General features: G+C 38.5%; 2 protein-coding genes and 1 long non-coding RNA gene across 3 annotated transcripts; 1 reads left to right on the forward strand and 2 right to left on the reverse strand.

Moving 5' to 3' along the window:
* The first annotated feature begins 1041 nt into the window (after positions 1-1041).
* On the forward strand, positions 1042-3026 carry LOC127851191 (uncharacterized). The gene is made up of 2 exons (XR_008035686.1): positions 1042-1217; positions 2417-3026. It is a non-coding gene; the product is annotated as an uncharacterized LOC127851191 (long non-coding RNA).
* A 1023-nt stretch (positions 3027-4049) lies between these two features.
* On the reverse strand, positions 4050-12491 carry LOC127851182 (uncharacterized). The gene is made up of 5 exons (XM_052384809.1): positions 12342-12491; positions 11423-11941; positions 10754-11293; positions 8515-8590; positions 4050-5526 (listed from the first exon to the last, which is right to left on the reverse strand). Exons 1-5 carry the CDS (start codon positions 12391-12393, stop codon positions 4257-4259), a joined length of 2457 nt encoding a protein of 818 aa, XP_052240769.1. The 5' UTR covers positions 12394-12491; the 3' UTR covers positions 4050-4256.
* Positions 12492-12937: 446 nt separating this feature from the next.
* Positions 12938-16772, reverse strand: LOC127851184 (uncharacterized). Its single transcript, XM_052384811.1, has 5 exons — positions 16084-16772; positions 15853-15900; positions 15195-15270; positions 14238-14600; positions 12938-13842 (listed from the first exon to the last, which is right to left on the reverse strand). The coding sequence occupies exons 1-5, from the start codon at positions 16748-16750 to the stop codon at positions 13542-13544; spliced, it is 1455 nt and encodes a 484-aa protein (XP_052240771.1). The 5' UTR covers positions 16751-16772; the 3' UTR covers positions 12938-13541.
* Between the last annotated feature and the right edge of the window lie 1956 nt (positions 16773-18728).

The raw sequence follows: 18728 nt of genomic DNA on the forward strand, positions 1-18728 counted from the left end.
TATGTGTAAATATTTAGTGTCTGTGTTGTATACATATATTATGATGTATTTTGTGCAAGTTGTATCAAACAGTAAACAGCTCTCTGTGTTTTTGTGTGTGGCTTTTTGAGCGCTTGTGTCGGGGCTGCTTAGTGGGTGACATAATTTGTGCAACACTACATCTCGTATAGCTCAGAGTGCTTAGCGGCAATACATGTGTTTTATAATACTATTGTAATGCTCCGTAATGTGTAACATTGTGTTTATGAGATGTTAATACACTATTAAATCTGGTACATATAATATATTGTATGTAATTTCAATATTCCTACACATATACTATGTTAACAAAAACTAATTATCTAAAAGTATATGTGCACTGTTCGATTAGAAAAACTTGGCGTGTAATATTAAAGGTGTCGTGCATATAGCGTGTCGTGCTAATAGCGTGTCATCCTTATAGCATGTCATGCTTATAGCATGTCGTATTTGAAACGTGTACCAGTCATTTGTTTAAAAGAACCGATAACGGTGAGAACAAACAAACACGGTTCCATATCTTCCACTTAATTTAGGTCCTCAATTGTGAATTCGCAATACGCTTTAGGGGGGAGCGGGGTATATACAGAACTGATTTGAAATACGGTTAGATTTGGTATCGTATAATATTTGGTAAATATTCCTAAAAGCTGATTACAAACGTTTTGTTCTTTATCTTTAATGGAAAAAAGTTTAAAAACACAGCATGCCTGCACTTCTAAATTATGTATCTCTCCATGTTTATGTTATTAAGTATCTCTCCATGTTTATGTTATTAAGTATCTCTCCATGTTTATGTTATTAAATGAACGCATTACACCCACGTGATTTCAAGACAACTCTACAAACAGTTCTCGGTTGGAGCAAATATTAGGGGCATTAGATGCATCTATCTGGTTAATAATTGCAAATGAAATGTACACTCGCTACTATTATCCACATAACAAACTGATATTATCGCAGTATAAAGTTCACAGACAATAATCATGCGATGCAAATGGGGCCTAAATGTCATGCCACACGGTATCATCACGTCAGATAATCCATAATTGCCCCTGGCTAATTTTATCGTAAATTGTTGACAAGCCGATTAAATACCGCTTGGAACTAGCTTTAAATATTCGGAATCTAAAGGGAGTAAAGCGAGTAACCATTGTTGTCATAACTGAGGATAGGACGCTCACGAAACCAGTTTCAAGGTAAGATTTATATGTCTTCTTTTCTTTTGTGAATGTTGGTATTAAACGGTACGGTATTATTAAGTTGATAAGATTTGGAAAGAAATGTATAGGTAAGATTAATATAAATAATTTTTCATTCCGATAGAAAGTGTTATTTGTGTCTGTTTCTGTTTGAATGATAATAAAACAGAGAGTTACGTGTCAAAAATCTGTAAAATACCTGTATTGTGTTTTATATCGAAAGTTTAAATGTGCATGAATTCGTGTTATTTGTATAATTTTCTTCTTAATGATTATATTGACATTATAAATGTCAGTAAATGGTGGTTAAATTTAAAAATATTAATGAAAATATGTGCTTTTTAACTTTATACGGCAGCAAAAGTATGTGAAAAAACATATTAATGCCATTTTTACTTATCTTAACAAAATTGTGTATTTGAACTGTAACTTATTTTTATATTAAGCTTCGTTCTGAGCAACTGGGATTAATTAATGTGTTTAAACTTTAAAGTAGCATTACTATTCAAAATCAACGATGATTTCGCACAATTGTTCGTAAAATATACTTAACCAATTAGAAAATCAGTGTTCCTTATGGCAAAAACCGAAATTTCAACGTCAGATGTGGTCTGGTAAAATAGATGTTTGTAGATACAAAATGCTCGTTTTTATTATTGTTTTGCATATCTTTTCATACGACACATGAACACTTCAATTGTGTTCGTGTGTCGTATTCGGGGGGAATTAATTGTGGCCACAAATAAATAAAAACGAGCATTTTGTATCTACAAAAATCTATGTAATCATACCACATCTAGCGTTGAAATTTTGGCTATTGCTATAAGGAACACTGATTGTTAAGGTGTTAACTTTATTTTACGAAATACTTAACGAAATGTTCGTTGATTTTGAGCGTTATAGAGACTTTAAAGTGTCGTCCAGATTACACATGTTTAGTCCGACGGGCTTATCAGGGACGGCACATCCCATCTAAACTGGATTTTTGTTTAGAAGAGACTGCCTTAAAGCGAAAAACTCAATTTAAGCGGAAAGTGTCGTTCCAGATTAGCCTGTGTGGACTGCGCATGCTAATCAGAGACGACACTTTCTGCACACACATGAAAGCATGTTTCCCCAGAGCAAGGCCGATGTTATCCAAAGTTTAATTAAAATATAACAAACGTAAACAAAAGGGTAAATACCGTTCCTTTCAGATGATTGCTGTTATAAAAAGAATGGGGCTCGTGGTCACGTGCCTTGCCCTTCTTGTGCTGCCGTTGACCACAGCAGGGGTGTACTTCCCACGTGATTCGGATGCAGACGACATAAGCATGTTCCCGCCTAAATTGTCTACTGCCGACCGCTTTCTTGACCTTTCTTCCAACGTAGAAAGCCGAAGTCGTCCGAAGACGCCCGAAATCAGTTTTTCAGATGAAAACCTGCAGATTAAACGTCAGAACTCGGTAGGCTGTCGCGGTTGTTCCTCCTTCGACGTACATCTTTGCGAGATCGGATGTATCTTGAACAGCGGACCGGGGAGCAGCGGACCCGATTCCCAGTGCTTAGACGAGTGTGCTGAAACCTTTATAAGGTGTGTCGGCTGCCTTAACAAAACGTCTTGACTGTGTATAAAATATAATTAAGCGGCATTCTGAGACTGAGACTTTAAGCTCGGTGCGTACGATATTAATTAACCCATTCATGCCTAGCGTCCTGAAAAAAATGACATTGCAAACAGCGTAAACCCAGATGGGTGTACGCTGTTTGCTTAAAGGAATTTCTGTAAGAATTGTTCTAAATATAGAAATAAATATACTAGACATCCCTAATTTTGGAAATAAATTGATCCAACTTAGAAGGATGAGAGAGTCCACAGGGCATTAATGGGTTAATGTACATTTCTGTGACACCTATTTTGAGCCTAGTTCTTGAAAAATGGGTTATTGCATGCTGGGAAATTTGTCGTCTGCAAAAATGTCGTCTGCTGAATTTCTAAAATTAGCATTTTCTTCGATTTTTTTCAAAGAATACTATCAGAATAGCAAACAGTTGGGATCCAGATGAGACGCCACGTTCTGTGGCGTCTCATCTGGATCCAAACTGTTTGCAAAGGCCTTTAAAATTTGGTTCCCGCACTGAAAGGGTTAAATGCACGTGCATAAAGTGTCTTCCCAGATTAGCCTGTGCTTATCAGGGACGACTCTTTCCACCTCAACAGGATTTTCGGGTGGAAGAGACTTCACTTAAACGAAAAATTCCATAAAATCGAAAAGCGTATTTCCTGATAAGGCTCTGCGGACTGCACAGGCTAATCTAAGACGACACTTTACGCACATGTATTAAACCCCGTTTTCTCAGAACGCGGCATCCTAAGACTGTGTAGACTGTGTAGACTGTGTAGACTATGTGCGTTTGATGTAAATGCACTCTTCTGTTAAAACTCTTCATGAAACATCAACTCAAACATTTCTTGTTTTACTTCAGTATTTGATGAAGATAAATCTTGGAGATTTATTTTCTTATCTAATTAACATTTTATTAAAATGTCACACAAATACGCCGCGCTTCTATTGAAAATATATTGTGTTTGTGAATTAATTTATTAATATGTGAAAAATGTTTTGTTCGTGAATTAATTTATTAACATGTGAACTATTGATTTGCAAGTTGAATATAAATGTCTAACAATGTTAATACATACACTATAGCTGACTCAGCAGTTAAAACTTCATTACAATCATATACTATTTGTACATATTAAATTTTACAACGCCTTTTGCTACTTTTAATTATAGTAGGTTTATTATTTCAACTAACAATAATCTCCTAAAACATTTTATGACAAAATAAATTAGCACTTTGTTTATTTAATGCATCCTTAATAATAAGAAATACACGCTCATGTAACAAAAATCTGTCGCTTTTCCACAAAATAACAGCATATGCGAGACACGCATTGCGTTTTAGTTGTCTGCAAATATTCAGCTTATTCCGATATAAATGTAGCAATATTCGCTGTTTCGTTCGATTTTTGCCATATGTCTTTAAACGAACTTATTTTCTAAATTGTACTGTACCGGACGCTTGGTCGCGTCTCACTCTGTAAGGTTCTGTTATAGGACTGTTTGAAACCACAGCGGAGGTAACATGATTGTCACGTGACTCGACCTGATCCACTTCCGGTGTGCGTGTTAGCTGTTGAGTTTGACTCCCTGTGAGCTTTCCAGTTTGGCTTCCTGACATCTCGTTATCTTTCGGTTTGGCAATCTTCGACGTTATACTAGAAATAGGCTTCGTATCAAGGGTAGACTGGTCGGTTTGGTCTTTGGTTGCATTATGGTGGGGTTTTCCAGGCATTTTAGTCGTGTTCTGGTCCGCGATAGCGTGGTATGACAGTCCCCTGACAGGTGAACCATTAGATCTCGTGCTCGCTGAACGCCGCGTTGCCGATCGTGTGTTCTGACTTGACTTCCCATCGTTGGTGTTGCCGCGGACAATCGCATATATTGCACTGACTTTCCAACCTTTCGGATTATTTGTACCTTCAACTGAGTTGCTTGACTCGATGTCGATTGTACCCGTTATATTTTCCGTGTCAATGGCCGCTTCAATGTTAGTCACTGCTGTCTTTACGAAATCTTCGACGTCTGCGCTACACTGGCTTGAAAAGCTGGACGATGTTCGAGTGTGCTTTTGTCGCGTCTTTCGATCCACGGCCATGGTCTCGTGCCCGGAAGTTTCCCCGTTTGATTGTGTTGAAGTTTTGTGTTGCGGCATCGTAGAGTATCGATTGGTCTTAGAGCTGGAGCGTTGAACCCTGATCACGCTGTACTTCTTATCGAGAGTCCTTTCAACTTCTCCTTCCCCAATTTTACTGTTATCTGCATCAGTGTGGATGTTGTTTTCTGTGTTATTTGCCTGTTTGGGTTCCTGATTATTCACAGTTTCGTTTTCGTTCACAAATCGCGGCGAGTCATCACTGAGGCATGTAGAGCTCATCTCGCGTTCAAGACGTTTAGTTTTCTCCATGAAATCGGAATCCAGTCTGATCAAGGGCCACGGGTTATCGTAGGCGTTCTCCTCGTCCTCTTCGTCACCACCTGTATACGGGTCAATGTGTATGTGGTGCAACTCCGGGTTCGAGCTGTGGTGGAATTTACCGTGGATCAACCGGAAGTCGTTATCATAATCAGCCACTCTGTCACTTTTGTTGTCATGGTACCGCACGAGCCAGTTTTCCCTCCAGGCGAGCGCACCACCGTCGCTCGAGCCTGATATGGTCCCGGAAAGAGGAAGATGGAAGCAGCGGTGTTGGCGGCGGCGTCTAGAAAGCGACAAACAATTTAAGTCACTTACGTTAGATGTTGTATTTTAGGGTGCTTAAATTAACACATGCCGATAAAGAGCAATTATGAACCTCTCTCTGGGAAACCCGGGCTTTATGCATGAGCGTGGGGTCATTCCAGATTAGCCTGTGCAGTCCTCACAGGCTTATCAGAGAAGACAATTTCCGCATAGACTGAATTTTCGCTGAGACGAGACTTCCATTAAACGAAATAAGGTATACCATAACGCGGAAAGTGTCGTCCCTGTCTAATCGGGGTTGACACTTTACTCACACGCATTAAGCCCAGTTTTTTCAAAACGAGGCTCATAATTTACTATGCTGCGCCGAGAATCGGGATTTTTAAAGTGTTGATTGGATAGTTTAACGACGAATACTGTATTAAAGTCAATATAGAAAATAAATCAAACAGTTAAGAGTTTTAGGATAGAAATTTTATCAATCAATATTTCTTTGCATTTGAACATATTCGAAGGTGTACGTGACATACCATAATATCCTTCTAAATATGAAATACACGTTTCCTTCGACAGCTGGCTTTTCTTATAAGTCTTCTGGTATATATACAAATACCTCAAATGTCTTAAAAAACACTTTAAAGAAGGAACTCTGGGTAAATGTATTTGGTCTTTAATCAATTAAACTGACACAATTCGCGTGCGTGTTTCGTTGTGAGGTTCGAATTCTGACAGTAATGGATGCGACAAAAGAAATCTGAACCTGTATATGTTTGAACTATGGCGCCAAATGGTTGAGTATATTAATATATGGGTATTGAATACACACGGAATCGTTGATCACGTACATGGAATATTAAAGGGACCTTTTCACGTTTAATAAATTAGCACAATTGAACAAAAATGTTTCAGATTTGCAAAATTTCGTTGCTGTAATGGTGTGTGTGTGTGTGTGTGTGTGTGTGTGTGTGTGTGTGTGTGTGTGTGTGTGTGTGTGTGTGTGTGTGTGTGTGTGTGTGTGTGTGTGTGTGTGTGTGTGTGTGTGTGTGTGTGTGTGTGTGTGTGTGTGTGTGTGTGTGTGTGTGTGTGTGTGTGTGTGTGTGTGTGTGTGTGTGTGTGTGTGTGTGTGTGTGTGTGTGTGTGTGTGTGTGTGTGTGTGTGTGTGTGTGTGTGTGTGTGTGTGTGTGTGTGTGTGTGTGTGTGTGTGTGTGTGTGTGTGTGTGTGGTGTGTGTGTGTGTGTGTGTGTGTGTGTGTGTGTGTGTGTGTGTGTGTGTGTGTGTGTGTGTGTGTGTGTGTGTGTGTGTGTGTGTGTGTGTGTGTGTGTGTGTGTGTGTGTGTGTGTGTGTGTGTGTGTGTGTGTGTGTGTGTGTGTGTGTTTGCAATGACACAGTAATATGGAACATTTACCAAGCTCTAAAATATGCATTATATGCATATTTACCGATTTACAAACCTGTAAATGATAGAGAGTTAAAAACGCGAAACGATTGTGTAATTTGGAAAGTTCTGTTGTTACTGGTATATTTTATGCTATTACGATGATTGCTTACATACAGTGTAAAATACATATAGTAATATGTCAGAACGGATCGCCGAGTAGTTTAAGCGCTTGTCTTTTGCACTTAGGGTCAGTGGTTTGATCCCAGGTGTGGATTACTTCTTTTCTTTCTTTAATTTTATTTTTGTTTTATAATTTAATTATTTAGTTACGATGTTTACAATGATCAATTTAAAGCATTTAGAGACACGCATCAAAACATGCCAAAACATGTGGAAATGTCACTTTAAGCGTATGCGTGGCACCTGAATATCTCGTGTCTATTTGGTTCTATTAACTGTTGTAAAATAATATCTATATGACACAATCTGTAGAATATATTTACCAAGAGGTTGTATTTTGAATCTTTCTTTGACACATTTTATCTAATAAATTAGAAAAATCTGACTACAAAAATCTGTATCAATTACTATGCAATATTTTTTATTGTCAGAATATTTTGGGGAAAAAAAACATGTGGGATATATAATTATCTAAGCTAAAGCAGAGTAACGTCTTAGAAAATACCCTAGTGCATTGCCTTAAAAGAGAATCTTTTTAAGGTCAAATGAATTTTTTGTAAGGAAAACAACTGTTTTAATTACATGTCCATAACGTTTCCCCGAAACATTAAAACATAAGTTTAAAGTGTATAACATCTTAAAACAATTCTCATGAAATACAAAGGCATTCTCTTAATTCTTATTTAAAAACTATCTATGGAAGATTCAGAACATCACATACACAACATATAAACAACTCAAATTAAAATTGCATTACATTCTATACTGATTGTGTACACCTGGATACGTATACACTTACACAATACAGACGGCCAATGTGTTCACACAACTGGGAACGTATACACTGACACAATACAGATGGACAATGTGTTCACACAACTGGGTACGTATACACTTACACAATAAAGACGACCAATGCTTTCACACAACTGAGTACGTATACACTTACACAATGCAGACGGCCAATGTGTTCACACAACTGGATACGTATACACTGACACAATACAGACGGACAATGTGTTCTCACAACTAGGTACGTATACACTTACACAATACAGACGGCCAATGTGTTCACACAACTGGGTACGTATAAACTTACGCAATAAAGACGGCCAATGTGTTCACACAACTGGGTACGTATACACTGGCACAATACAGACGGACAATGTGTTCACACACCTTAGTACGTATACACTTACACAATACAGACGGCCAATGTGTTCACACAACTGGGTACGTATACACTTACACAATACAGGCGACCAGCGTGTTCACACAACTAGGTAAGTATACACTTACATAATACAGACGACCAGCGTGTTCACACAACTGGGTACGTATACACTTACACAATACCGACGACCAGCGTGTTCACACAACTGGGTAAGTATACACTTACACAATACAGACGGCCAATGTGTTCACACAACTGGTTTCGAATACACTTACACAATACAGACGGCCAACGTGAGCGCTAGTAAGACGACGATGCCGGCGCCGACAACGTACAGACCCTCCAGAAGACCTGCAACAATAGGCCGCAAGCACGGCTCTGTGAAAACCTGGCTGAATGCATAAGCGTTAAGTTTCTTCTCAGATTAACCCATTCATGCCTAGCGTCCTGAAAAAAAGGACATTGCAAACAGCGTTAACCCAGATGAGACGCCGCATGATGCGGCGTCTCATCTGGGTGTACGCTGTTTGCTTAAAGGAATTTCTGTAAGAATTGTTCTAAATATAGAAATAAATGTACTAAACATCCCTAATTTTGGAAATAAATTGATCCAACTTAGAAGGATGGGAGAGTCCACTAGGCATTAATGGGTTAACCTTTGCAATTCCACACAGGCTTATCAAATTCGTAATTTTCCGCCATAACTGTTCTTAATTTTCCGCCATAACTGTTCTTAATTTTCCATCATAACTGTTCGTAATTTTCCGCCATAACTGTTCGTAATTTTCCGCCATAACTGTTCGTAATATTCCGCCATAACTGTTCGTAATTTTTCGCCATAACTGTTCGTAATTTTCCGCCATAACTGTTCGTAATTTTCCGCCATAACTGTTCGTAATTTTCTGCCATAACTGGATTTTTGCTAGGAAGTGACATACTTAAAACGAAAAATACCCTACACGCGGAAAGTTTCGTTCCTGATAAGCCTGTGCGGACAGGACAGGCTAATCTGGGACGAGACTCTACGCACATTAATTAAGCAAATTTTTGCCAAAAAGCGGCCAGTATGAGGTATCTTTAGCAATAACGACAATCAACCAGGCTTCCCCCTATCACACCAATCAGCGAAGGCGTTCAATAGAAAGCCGATAATAAGATGATCATTTAAATACCGCTGATACAATAACGTCAATATAATAAGAATAACCAAGAATGTCGAATTATGGATTCCAATAAGGCAAAAAATCCACACTTTCTAACTCGCGGTCTAAGAAAACCGTTGTCAACCTTTGTGTAGTTGCATTAATCGCTTTTCGACATTTAAGTATTCAGTGCAAAATTTAATTATTAACATTTAGGGACTCGTTCAAATATGTATTGTATAAATTATTAAAAAGGCCACAACGGCATAAGTGTTTTCAGTGTATGTATATTAGGCGGATTTGACTGAGATTGTTTAAGAAGGCGCATTTGGTTTGTGATTAATTCTGGGCAAAGTGTGACCGTCCCAAGGCTTTTCATACCAGTTTTTTACGAATGTATGGTTGGTAAAGGTGTTCTTGGATGAAAGTCATGGATACGAACAAGCATTTCTCTCCTGATTTTGTTTTTGAAGATATTTGGTTTTAAAAAATGGTCAGTTTGACTGTCGCCGTGTCGATGCACTAGAACGTATCGCCGTTCATATGACCCGCATCCTGGGAAAACCGGGTCTAATGCATGGACGTTAAGAGTCGTCCCAGAATATATTGCGCGGACTGCACAGACTAATATGGGACCAAACCTTCCGCTTATACCGGATTTTCGCTAAGAAGAGACTTCATGTAAACGAAAAATTCCATAAAGGCGAAAAGTGTTGTCACTGATTAGACCTATCAGACTGCATATCTAATCTTGAACGACACTTTACTCACATGCATTAAGCCCCGTTTTCCCAAAGACTCATATCTTCAATGTTGTCATATTTTATTCGTCAGAGACTGTAAGCAGTAGAGCTACTTTTTGTTAAGATGATGAGACATATTTGCGATCTTTCTTACACCTAGTTTGTTTGGTAATTTTGTTTAATACATCGCTAACTTGGCAGTTTTCACCTTTATAAATAGACCATATTTGTTTTATACTAATCAATTTGAAACCTATCGTATTATGTTTTAATGAATGATCAATACTTACGACAATCTTAAACGTAAAATATGTGTTTAGTATTCGATTCACACACACGGTCTGGCAGTCATGTTTCCATTATGTTCTACATTAATACCTTGTATCGAGATAATGTTAGAAAATCGAAAAGTTTGTGATTAATTCTGGTGTAAAAGTGACTTTCGGTTAGCTTTAAAACAGGTAACCCCCCCCCCCCCCCCCCCCCCAACGCGTCAGTACTCTGCATTTACCGTTCCAAGACGGTGTATTCTGAAGCGATTATATAAAATGTTATGGCTATTACGTTATTTTATCATAAAATGCAATGTGTTCTTACTAACAAAAAGATACGATGCAATATGTTCTTACCAAATATTTCCTGTTCAGAGTTGTGGTTAACTGCAGCCGCGTCGTCCGTGAGATTTTGTGTTGTGACGTCAGTGATAGTAGATGACGCCATTGTCGAATAGGCAGATGTCGACAACGAGGTCGTTATTGGCACAGTACTCCCAAAGGGGCGATTGGATGCGATTGTTGTTTCTTCTGATACTCTTGGAGTCACATATGAACCAGCAGTTATGACTTGAAGAGTTGTTTTTGGAGTCACGTGTTTAACAGCTGTTGTCGTTTTTTGAGTAGTTGTTTTTGAAGTTACATATATAATAGCAGTTGTCGTCCCTGGCATCGATATGTGTTGACGATTGATAGACGCTGTAGTGCTAGCCACTTGAGGTGAAGTGGGTAATGTACTTGATGACTCCGTTGTTAACCCGGTCGTGGGGCCTGCAGTTACTGTAAGTACTGACGTGGTTACAGCGGCCGTTGCTGCCTTTGTTACCTCGGGTGTCCAGGACAGCGAATAGCCATTTGTTGTAGGACCTTGTGTGGTTTTAAGAGGCGGGAATAAAGCTGTATACAAAACAATAATGCTTATTAAATAAATCAACTTGACAACTCAATCAATCAATTAAGATGACATTCTTTATATATTCAAAGCGAGCTTATTAATATTCGTACTCCAAAACCCTGCATACTTACAACAGACACATGTAGATCCGTTTGCAGTTTCTTGGCACTCCCTTTTACAACGTACAGGCGCACAATTGACATCGTTGTTTCGGCATTCAGCTAAAGTGACTATTACATATACTACAATCCTACCGCCGTTGTAGTGAATACCAAGATTTTTGTTACTAGTTTCTGGTATTATTTGTAGACATAATTTTACACCATTGAATACGTCTGTTTCATTAGTTTTGATAGCGAACCCTCGCTGTTCCCTGATGTCGTCGCATGATGTTTTAAAAATATTTATTTCGTCAAACAATCTTTCACGTTCTTGTCCACTTTTGCCATAAATGAAAATTGGGTTAGATCCAAACTCAGCTCTTTCCACAACGAGGCGAGTTTCGATGGCCCCTGGAATGCGAACTTCCTTCAAACATTGCTGATCTAGGGACGTCACTTCCGCCGCTAAGATGTCCAGCAGAGGTACTTTTTCACCAACATTGTATGAAATGTTTGTTGGTTGACAAAGACTATTGGCTTGCGCTGTCACTTTTACAAACATATAAATACGTGTTACCATATATATGTGGTTTCGAATGAATGAATCCATAGAGACAAGTGTAAGACGACGCAGTGTATTATGCACGTTTAACCCATTTATGCCTAGTGGACTCTCCCATCCTTCTAAATTGGATCAATTTATTTCCAAAATTAGGGATGTATAGTATATTTATTTCTATATTTAGAATCTTTCGTACGAAAATTCCTTTAAGCAAACATCGCAGACCCTGATCATGCGGCGTCTCATCTGGGTCTACGCTGTTTGCCAAGGCCTTTTTTCTAGACGCTATGCTTAAATGGGTTAACATGTATTTGTTATCAATCACTTCAACGTATATTTTATATAAATGTATAATATTATGTAAGTAATTTTTAACATCTTACTTACCTATGAATGAAAGCAACACAATGGAAACAGTTCGTGACAAAGCATACTCCATGATTAAATGTTAAACAAAAAGCTCCCTTATTCATGATGATATTTTAAATGCAATATTCCAATTTAATAAATGGTAATATGAACATCGTTGACTCTCGTTGTAGGTCAATTTCAACACTTTCAAAACAAACAAATTTTGTTTTCGTTGTCTTTATCATCAGATCTGTCACCAGACAGGTGGAACCTTGTCATATCACCATATATCTTAGGCATTGTTGGTCCATATCACATACTCATTGTTGTTTGAGCACAAAACGCACCTGGCTTGTTGCTGTTGGCCAGTTTAGATTAAAAGTGATTTTATCTGGATCGGAAACTATTACTTGACATTTGCGTTATTTTCAAGAATTGTCATTAGAACAGAAATAATGAACGTATATATGTCTTTACTTGTACACTTCCAAAATAATTATTTTTACATACGAATTTAATCAATTTGTTTAAAAATGAAATTATCTTAAAAAGTAGTTCAAGTATGAGAACTTATATATTTAGCTTTATAAAAATGTTTTAAAAAGCACGTAAAACATTTGATAGAACACGCGTTTATTATTATAATGACATTACAGATTACATCAAACAAAACCGAAAAATCATAACATATGAAAGGAAATTTATTTTAAAAATACATACTAAAAAAAGTTACATGCAAACTGAACTTTTTCTCAAAGCACTTATACGTAATATTTGCCCTTGTCCATACTCAAACTAAACGGAATATGCTAATAGGTCAGTTAAGTTACGTTCTCGAAAAACTGGGCTAAATGCATGTGGGTAAAGTGTCGATCCAGATTAGCCAGTGCACTCCGCAAACGTTAAGCAGGGAAAACACTTTCCGTCGAAACTGGAATTTCGCTAAAAATATACTTCATTGAAACAAAAAATACCGTTAATGGGGAGAGTGTCGTTTAAGATAAGTCTGTGCGGACTGCACAGGCTAATCTGAGACAATACTTCACGCACATGCATGTAACCGCATTCTTTCAGAGCACAACACATACTAGTTTACGGCACTCAGTCACACGTCCAATCACACGTCCGGTCACACATTCATTCAAAAATCCAGTCGATGCCTCCGGTCACAAGTCCGGAAACATGTTCGGTCACACATTCAGTCACATATCCGGTACACATCCGGTACACATCCGTTCACACGTCCGACTCCTCCGCTGACCAGTCATCAAGGTTCTTCTGGAGGCGGTTCTTGTAGCTGATGGCGTACACCTCGTGATCAGCGCGTTCCCCTTCGCTCTCCCAGTCACTGTGACGGGACCCTGGGCCTCTAGGGGCCCGCCGCTTCCGGCGTCCTTCTCGGGAGGCCGGACGGAAAGAACTTGTCCCACCGTTTCCGGTAATGTTTGCCGGCCCCGGGTTTCCAAGGTCGACTTCGTTGTATGTCGAGTCATCGTCCAAGTTGGTTCTCGGCTCAGCACGTGCAGGCTGGTCGTATCTGCATCGCAAGTAAACAGAACATGTCATTTACAGTTATATAGTATGTTTATATTTTTGCGGTACGTAGGTTACATTAAGATTAAGTGCTTATAATCATAATAACGTTCAAATACTTAAAAACAAATGCTGTAAATGATCAACGTTCTGGGAAATAGTAGCTTAATGCATATGCGTAATGTTTCGTCCTAGATTAACCTGTGTAGTCCGCACAGGCTAATCAGGGACGATTCTTTCCGCTTGTATGCAGGTTTCTTCTTAACGAAAATCCAGCGTTGGCAGAAAGTGTCGTCCCACAAAGGCTTCTCTGGGACAAAACGTTACGCAAATGCATTAAGCACAGTTTTCCTAGAACGAGGACCATACGCTATTAAAGATCAATAATAAGTCCTTTACTGGTAGAAGTTGCTGCCGGCAGCCGTGGCTACGTAGTTCTCGGCATGGTCGCGCCTGGCTTTTCTCGGCCCCTCGGACGAACCATTGGACCTCTGACGATTGGCGTTAGATCTTTTCAAGTGGTCAGACGGTTTCCTTTGTTGGTTTGATCGCCTATCTAGAGAGTCTTCCTTCTTCCGGTACCGCTGCGTTGGCGCCGTGGCGGCCTGGTTGCCCTTTCCGTTCTCGTATACGGGGTTGATGACGAGGGTGGCAGAAGTGGGACAGTAGCTTTTCTCGACCACGCCCTCTATGTACTCGCGGTCGTGCCAGTATTCCAACGGATAGTCCACGTGACTTATCGAAGCCTTCTCGCGCGTTTTTCTGCAAAAGATATCATAAATAAGCCTTGTGCTGGGACAACGGTGTTTAATGCATGCTCGTGAAGTGTCGCCCAAGATTATGACGACGATGTTAGACATAGGTTTTATATATGTTCAACAAACATTTCCTTGATCAAGATTAATCTATACAATAGTCGAATTCCAAAATATGTTATGATTTTCCTAATTAAAAGACTAAAATGAGCAAATGTTTATTTATTCAGAAGTTGCATTACTTTCTAAGCTGCAGTCTATTATATTGTAATTTTAAATCAGCTGAAACCATTACTAAAAATTATTAGCATCGCTCTACGAAAATTGGGGTTACTATATGTTCGTTATGTTTCGCATAGTTTCGTCACAAATTACCCTGCTGGTACAACAATTGAGAAATCACCTAAGATGAACACGTTTGTAAAATGCTGAAACATGATATGTTTCAGAAGAGGATTCCTTTCAACAGCAAATAGTACCATAACGAAGGAAAATGACGTTCCGGATTAGCTTGTACGGACTGAACATGCTAATATGGAACGACACTGAACGCATATTCATTAAGCCCCATTTTCATAGAACAGTGAGACATTACACGTACCTGCAGAAGAAGAAGCAGACGAGAAGGATAACGAGAACGAACAGAACTCCAGCCACAATCAAAAACGTGTACAGATCTGAAACATGGTGTAACGGGACGGATTGAAACCTGAGAAAACGCCTTATTAAAAGAAGTAGACATATCAAGCTACACATTTATAGTATGCACTTTTTCCTCAGGCGTTTAATTTCGTTAGAAGCGTTCCGGTTCAGAACGTATTCGTTTCGTATTTTACGCGCGTATTTAAAGCATTTCATAAACATGTATATAAGTTGTCTATGCTTTGATAATCCATAACAATTCGTTTCATTTGATAATGATAATCTAAGTCTGTTAAAATCGCAAACGAGGTTATTTAGAACTAATGCTGACTTCCAACAATAAGTTTATTTGTGATCATTGCTATTATAATAGATATATATTAATCGAAACAAGGCATACAAATTCCCGCCTTTTATATAGATGCCTTCCATCATGTTTCGTATTTTTAAGGTACACAACCGAATCTCCGACTCTAATTACATGTACATAACCTTGGTTTAATCGATTTCAGCTCGTACTGTATATGTGTGCTCCTATTGTTAAAAATGAAGAAAAGAAGTATGGAAAGAAATCGTCTTTATTACTACTGAAATTAAAAAAAATAAAAATATTTTACTCTTCATCGAATGTGACTCTTGCGCAGGCGCAGTGGAATTCTCGACGTCTGCAACAAGAACGGTTATTTAAATTAAAATTATACTGTACTTTCTATTAGTAATAGTTCGATAGTAATACTACTCCAAGTATATTATGCGCATATATAATAAGAAGTTAGAACGTCTTTATCAATATTGAGATAACGCATACAAATGTCATCATTATAAAAATTGAAAAAATGTCAACTTACTGATATTTGTGGAATTGTCAGTGCTTGACACTGGTGTGCTCTTAATTGAAGTAGGCTCCGTGCTATTTTTATGGCTGAGTACGTTAGAACTGGTTGAAGCGAATGTCGGTGTTGAAGCGAATGTCAATATTGACGCGATCGCCGATGTTGAAGCGAGTGTCAATATTGAAGCGAATGTCGCTGTTGAAGCGGATGTCGATGATAAGACAAGTGACGATGTCAAAGCGGATGTCGATATTGAAGCGGGTGTCGATATTGAAGCGGGTGTCGATATTGATGCGGGTGTCGATGTGGTATCAAGTACAGTACCGAATGATGTTGACGGTGTGGTTGTTATTTGATAATATGTCGTTGCAGATAAAAGAAAACTAGTCTCTGCGGGTTGTGATGCAGTGGGAGATGTACTGACAGTTGACTTGAATGGTCTTTGCTCACACCATATTAGGTCCATAAATGTAATATTGCATGTTTCCAAATTCAATGTCAAGTTTTCATGGGAAAGAAGGTCGCACTCAACTCTGCCATCGTTACATGACCTGCAGCTTTGCAGTGACGGTACCGTCACGTTGCAACAGTTTACAAGTTCCAAAACAACAGTAGACATATTTTCCCTGATAATGCTGAATACAGAACTGATATTAAGTTGTATTGGATTTTTTTTAGTCATGGAATTGCAGGATAGCCACAACGGAACTGAAAACAAAACAAAAAACAATACTGTCAGTAAAATATGTTTTCGGTTACTCCGCCCCCCCCCCCCCCCGCCCCACGGCACAAGGCAACACCAAACTTAAAGATCATGCAGTAAAAACCTAATAGCTATATTTCAATATTGGTCCAATCTTTTGTTAGTCTCGTAAGAAAATTAGTAAGGAAAACTGGGACACCATCCGTGTCCTCACGTAATGCTGCATCAGGTGATAAAGGACTTATACAATCTAATGACTACAAAATTCGCAAACACCAAGTAACCAAATCACTTTTTTTTAAATAAATAATATGAATGTTTACCTTTTCCAGTCGCCATATCACTACAGAAAGTAACAGCTAGTAGCGGCAACAGGAACAGCTTCCACATCGTGTACTTTAAGCGCAATTCCATGGGTCCATAATTTAAGTTTAAAACAAGGGACACATTGCTACACCATGTTTGTTGCAAATAGTTTGCAGTTATTTGGGTCCAATGAAATGCTTCCGCTTGTCATGTAGCTATAGCGTTTAAACGTCTCGTGTTCATATCAAGGCGTCAGCAAGGGGCTGGCTGTTATCCTGCAGGTGCAAGAACGCTAGATATGGCCAAAGTCTAATTGTTTGACATTAAGACTGATATCATTAACAACAATCGATCCTCCTGTGAAATCCGGATTTAATGCATGTGCGTAAAGCGTCGTCCCAGATAAGTCTGCGCCTCTCGCACAGGCTAATCATGGACGACACCGTTTATCTCTTATGGTATTTCTCGTGTTAAGGAAGTCTCTTCTTTGCGAACATCCTCTTAATGTGGACTGCACAGGCTTATCCTCTTAATGTGGACTGCACAGGCTTATCCTCTTAATGTGGACTGCACAGGCTTATCCTCTTAATGTGGACTGCACAGGCTTATCCTCTTAATGTGGTCTGCACAGGCTTATCTTGGACACTGTAAGTCCGGTTTACCGTGAGCGCAGCTAAACATGTATAATTTTTGCTACAACACGGACAATATTTTTAATTAATATAGAGAACAAGAGCTTTTTAAAGACTAAACAGCACACCCCTACCGGGTTAATGTTGTCTGCGTAAGAAAATGATCAGATTTTAGTTTTCACTTATTTCTATAACCATTGCAACAGTTTTTTTTAAGAAAATGATTAAATAACGTGCATATTCCCCATGCGACCCTTTATCCACACAGATTTCAATCAACCTAGCTAACCTACTTTTTAGTTATGGCAAGATACATCTCGGACGACGGTGTTAGACAAGTTGTATTCATGTATCCATACAAGCCTTCATGAGAATCTGACGAGCAAACAGAACAACGTGCATTTTTCTCATATGGTACCTATGCTCATACCGAGTTTCACCAACATGGCTTCCGTGGATCATGATTGTCGGACGGACGGAAAGATCGGAGGGAGACATATAATCACGTAAGTAGCATAAAGCCGCTGAAATGAGCCTTATGCTATATGCGGTCCATGTAGAAGCTACATTGTCCGCTTATAATTCCGCGAAACCGTGCGTGACTTTATTTTGGACATGGTAGCTCCTCACCCATTGTCATTTAAAGCGTCTCATATATTTACGTTTTAAGACAGGATTTTTTTTAAATATCAACATAAAAATATCCTTCAAAACTCAAAATATTTCGTCGTTACAATTCAAACTATTTCGTATAAACGAAATATAATTTCTCAAATACCATACACAGTATTTACGAAATTAATATTGCAGTAACGTAATTATAAATGTATTTGCCTGTTTTACATACTTTTATTTGTATTGCTATTTAAAAAAATGCGGTAGCAGAAACTTATAATCTTATCGGACTATAATATGCAAAATTTTATTGAAATCAATAATGTTAATAAACTTTAAATTTACTTATATTCTATATGTAATGTATGGGTATTGGATGCATTTTCCATATTTGTTTACACCAT

This window comes from Dreissena polymorpha, chromosome 11 (assembly GCF_020536995.1).
Source record: "Dreissena polymorpha isolate Duluth1 chromosome 11, UMN_Dpol_1.0, whole genome shotgun sequence".
In the NCBI taxonomy this organism is placed as follows: domain Eukaryota; kingdom Metazoa; phylum Mollusca; class Bivalvia; order Myida; family Dreissenidae; genus Dreissena; species Dreissena polymorpha.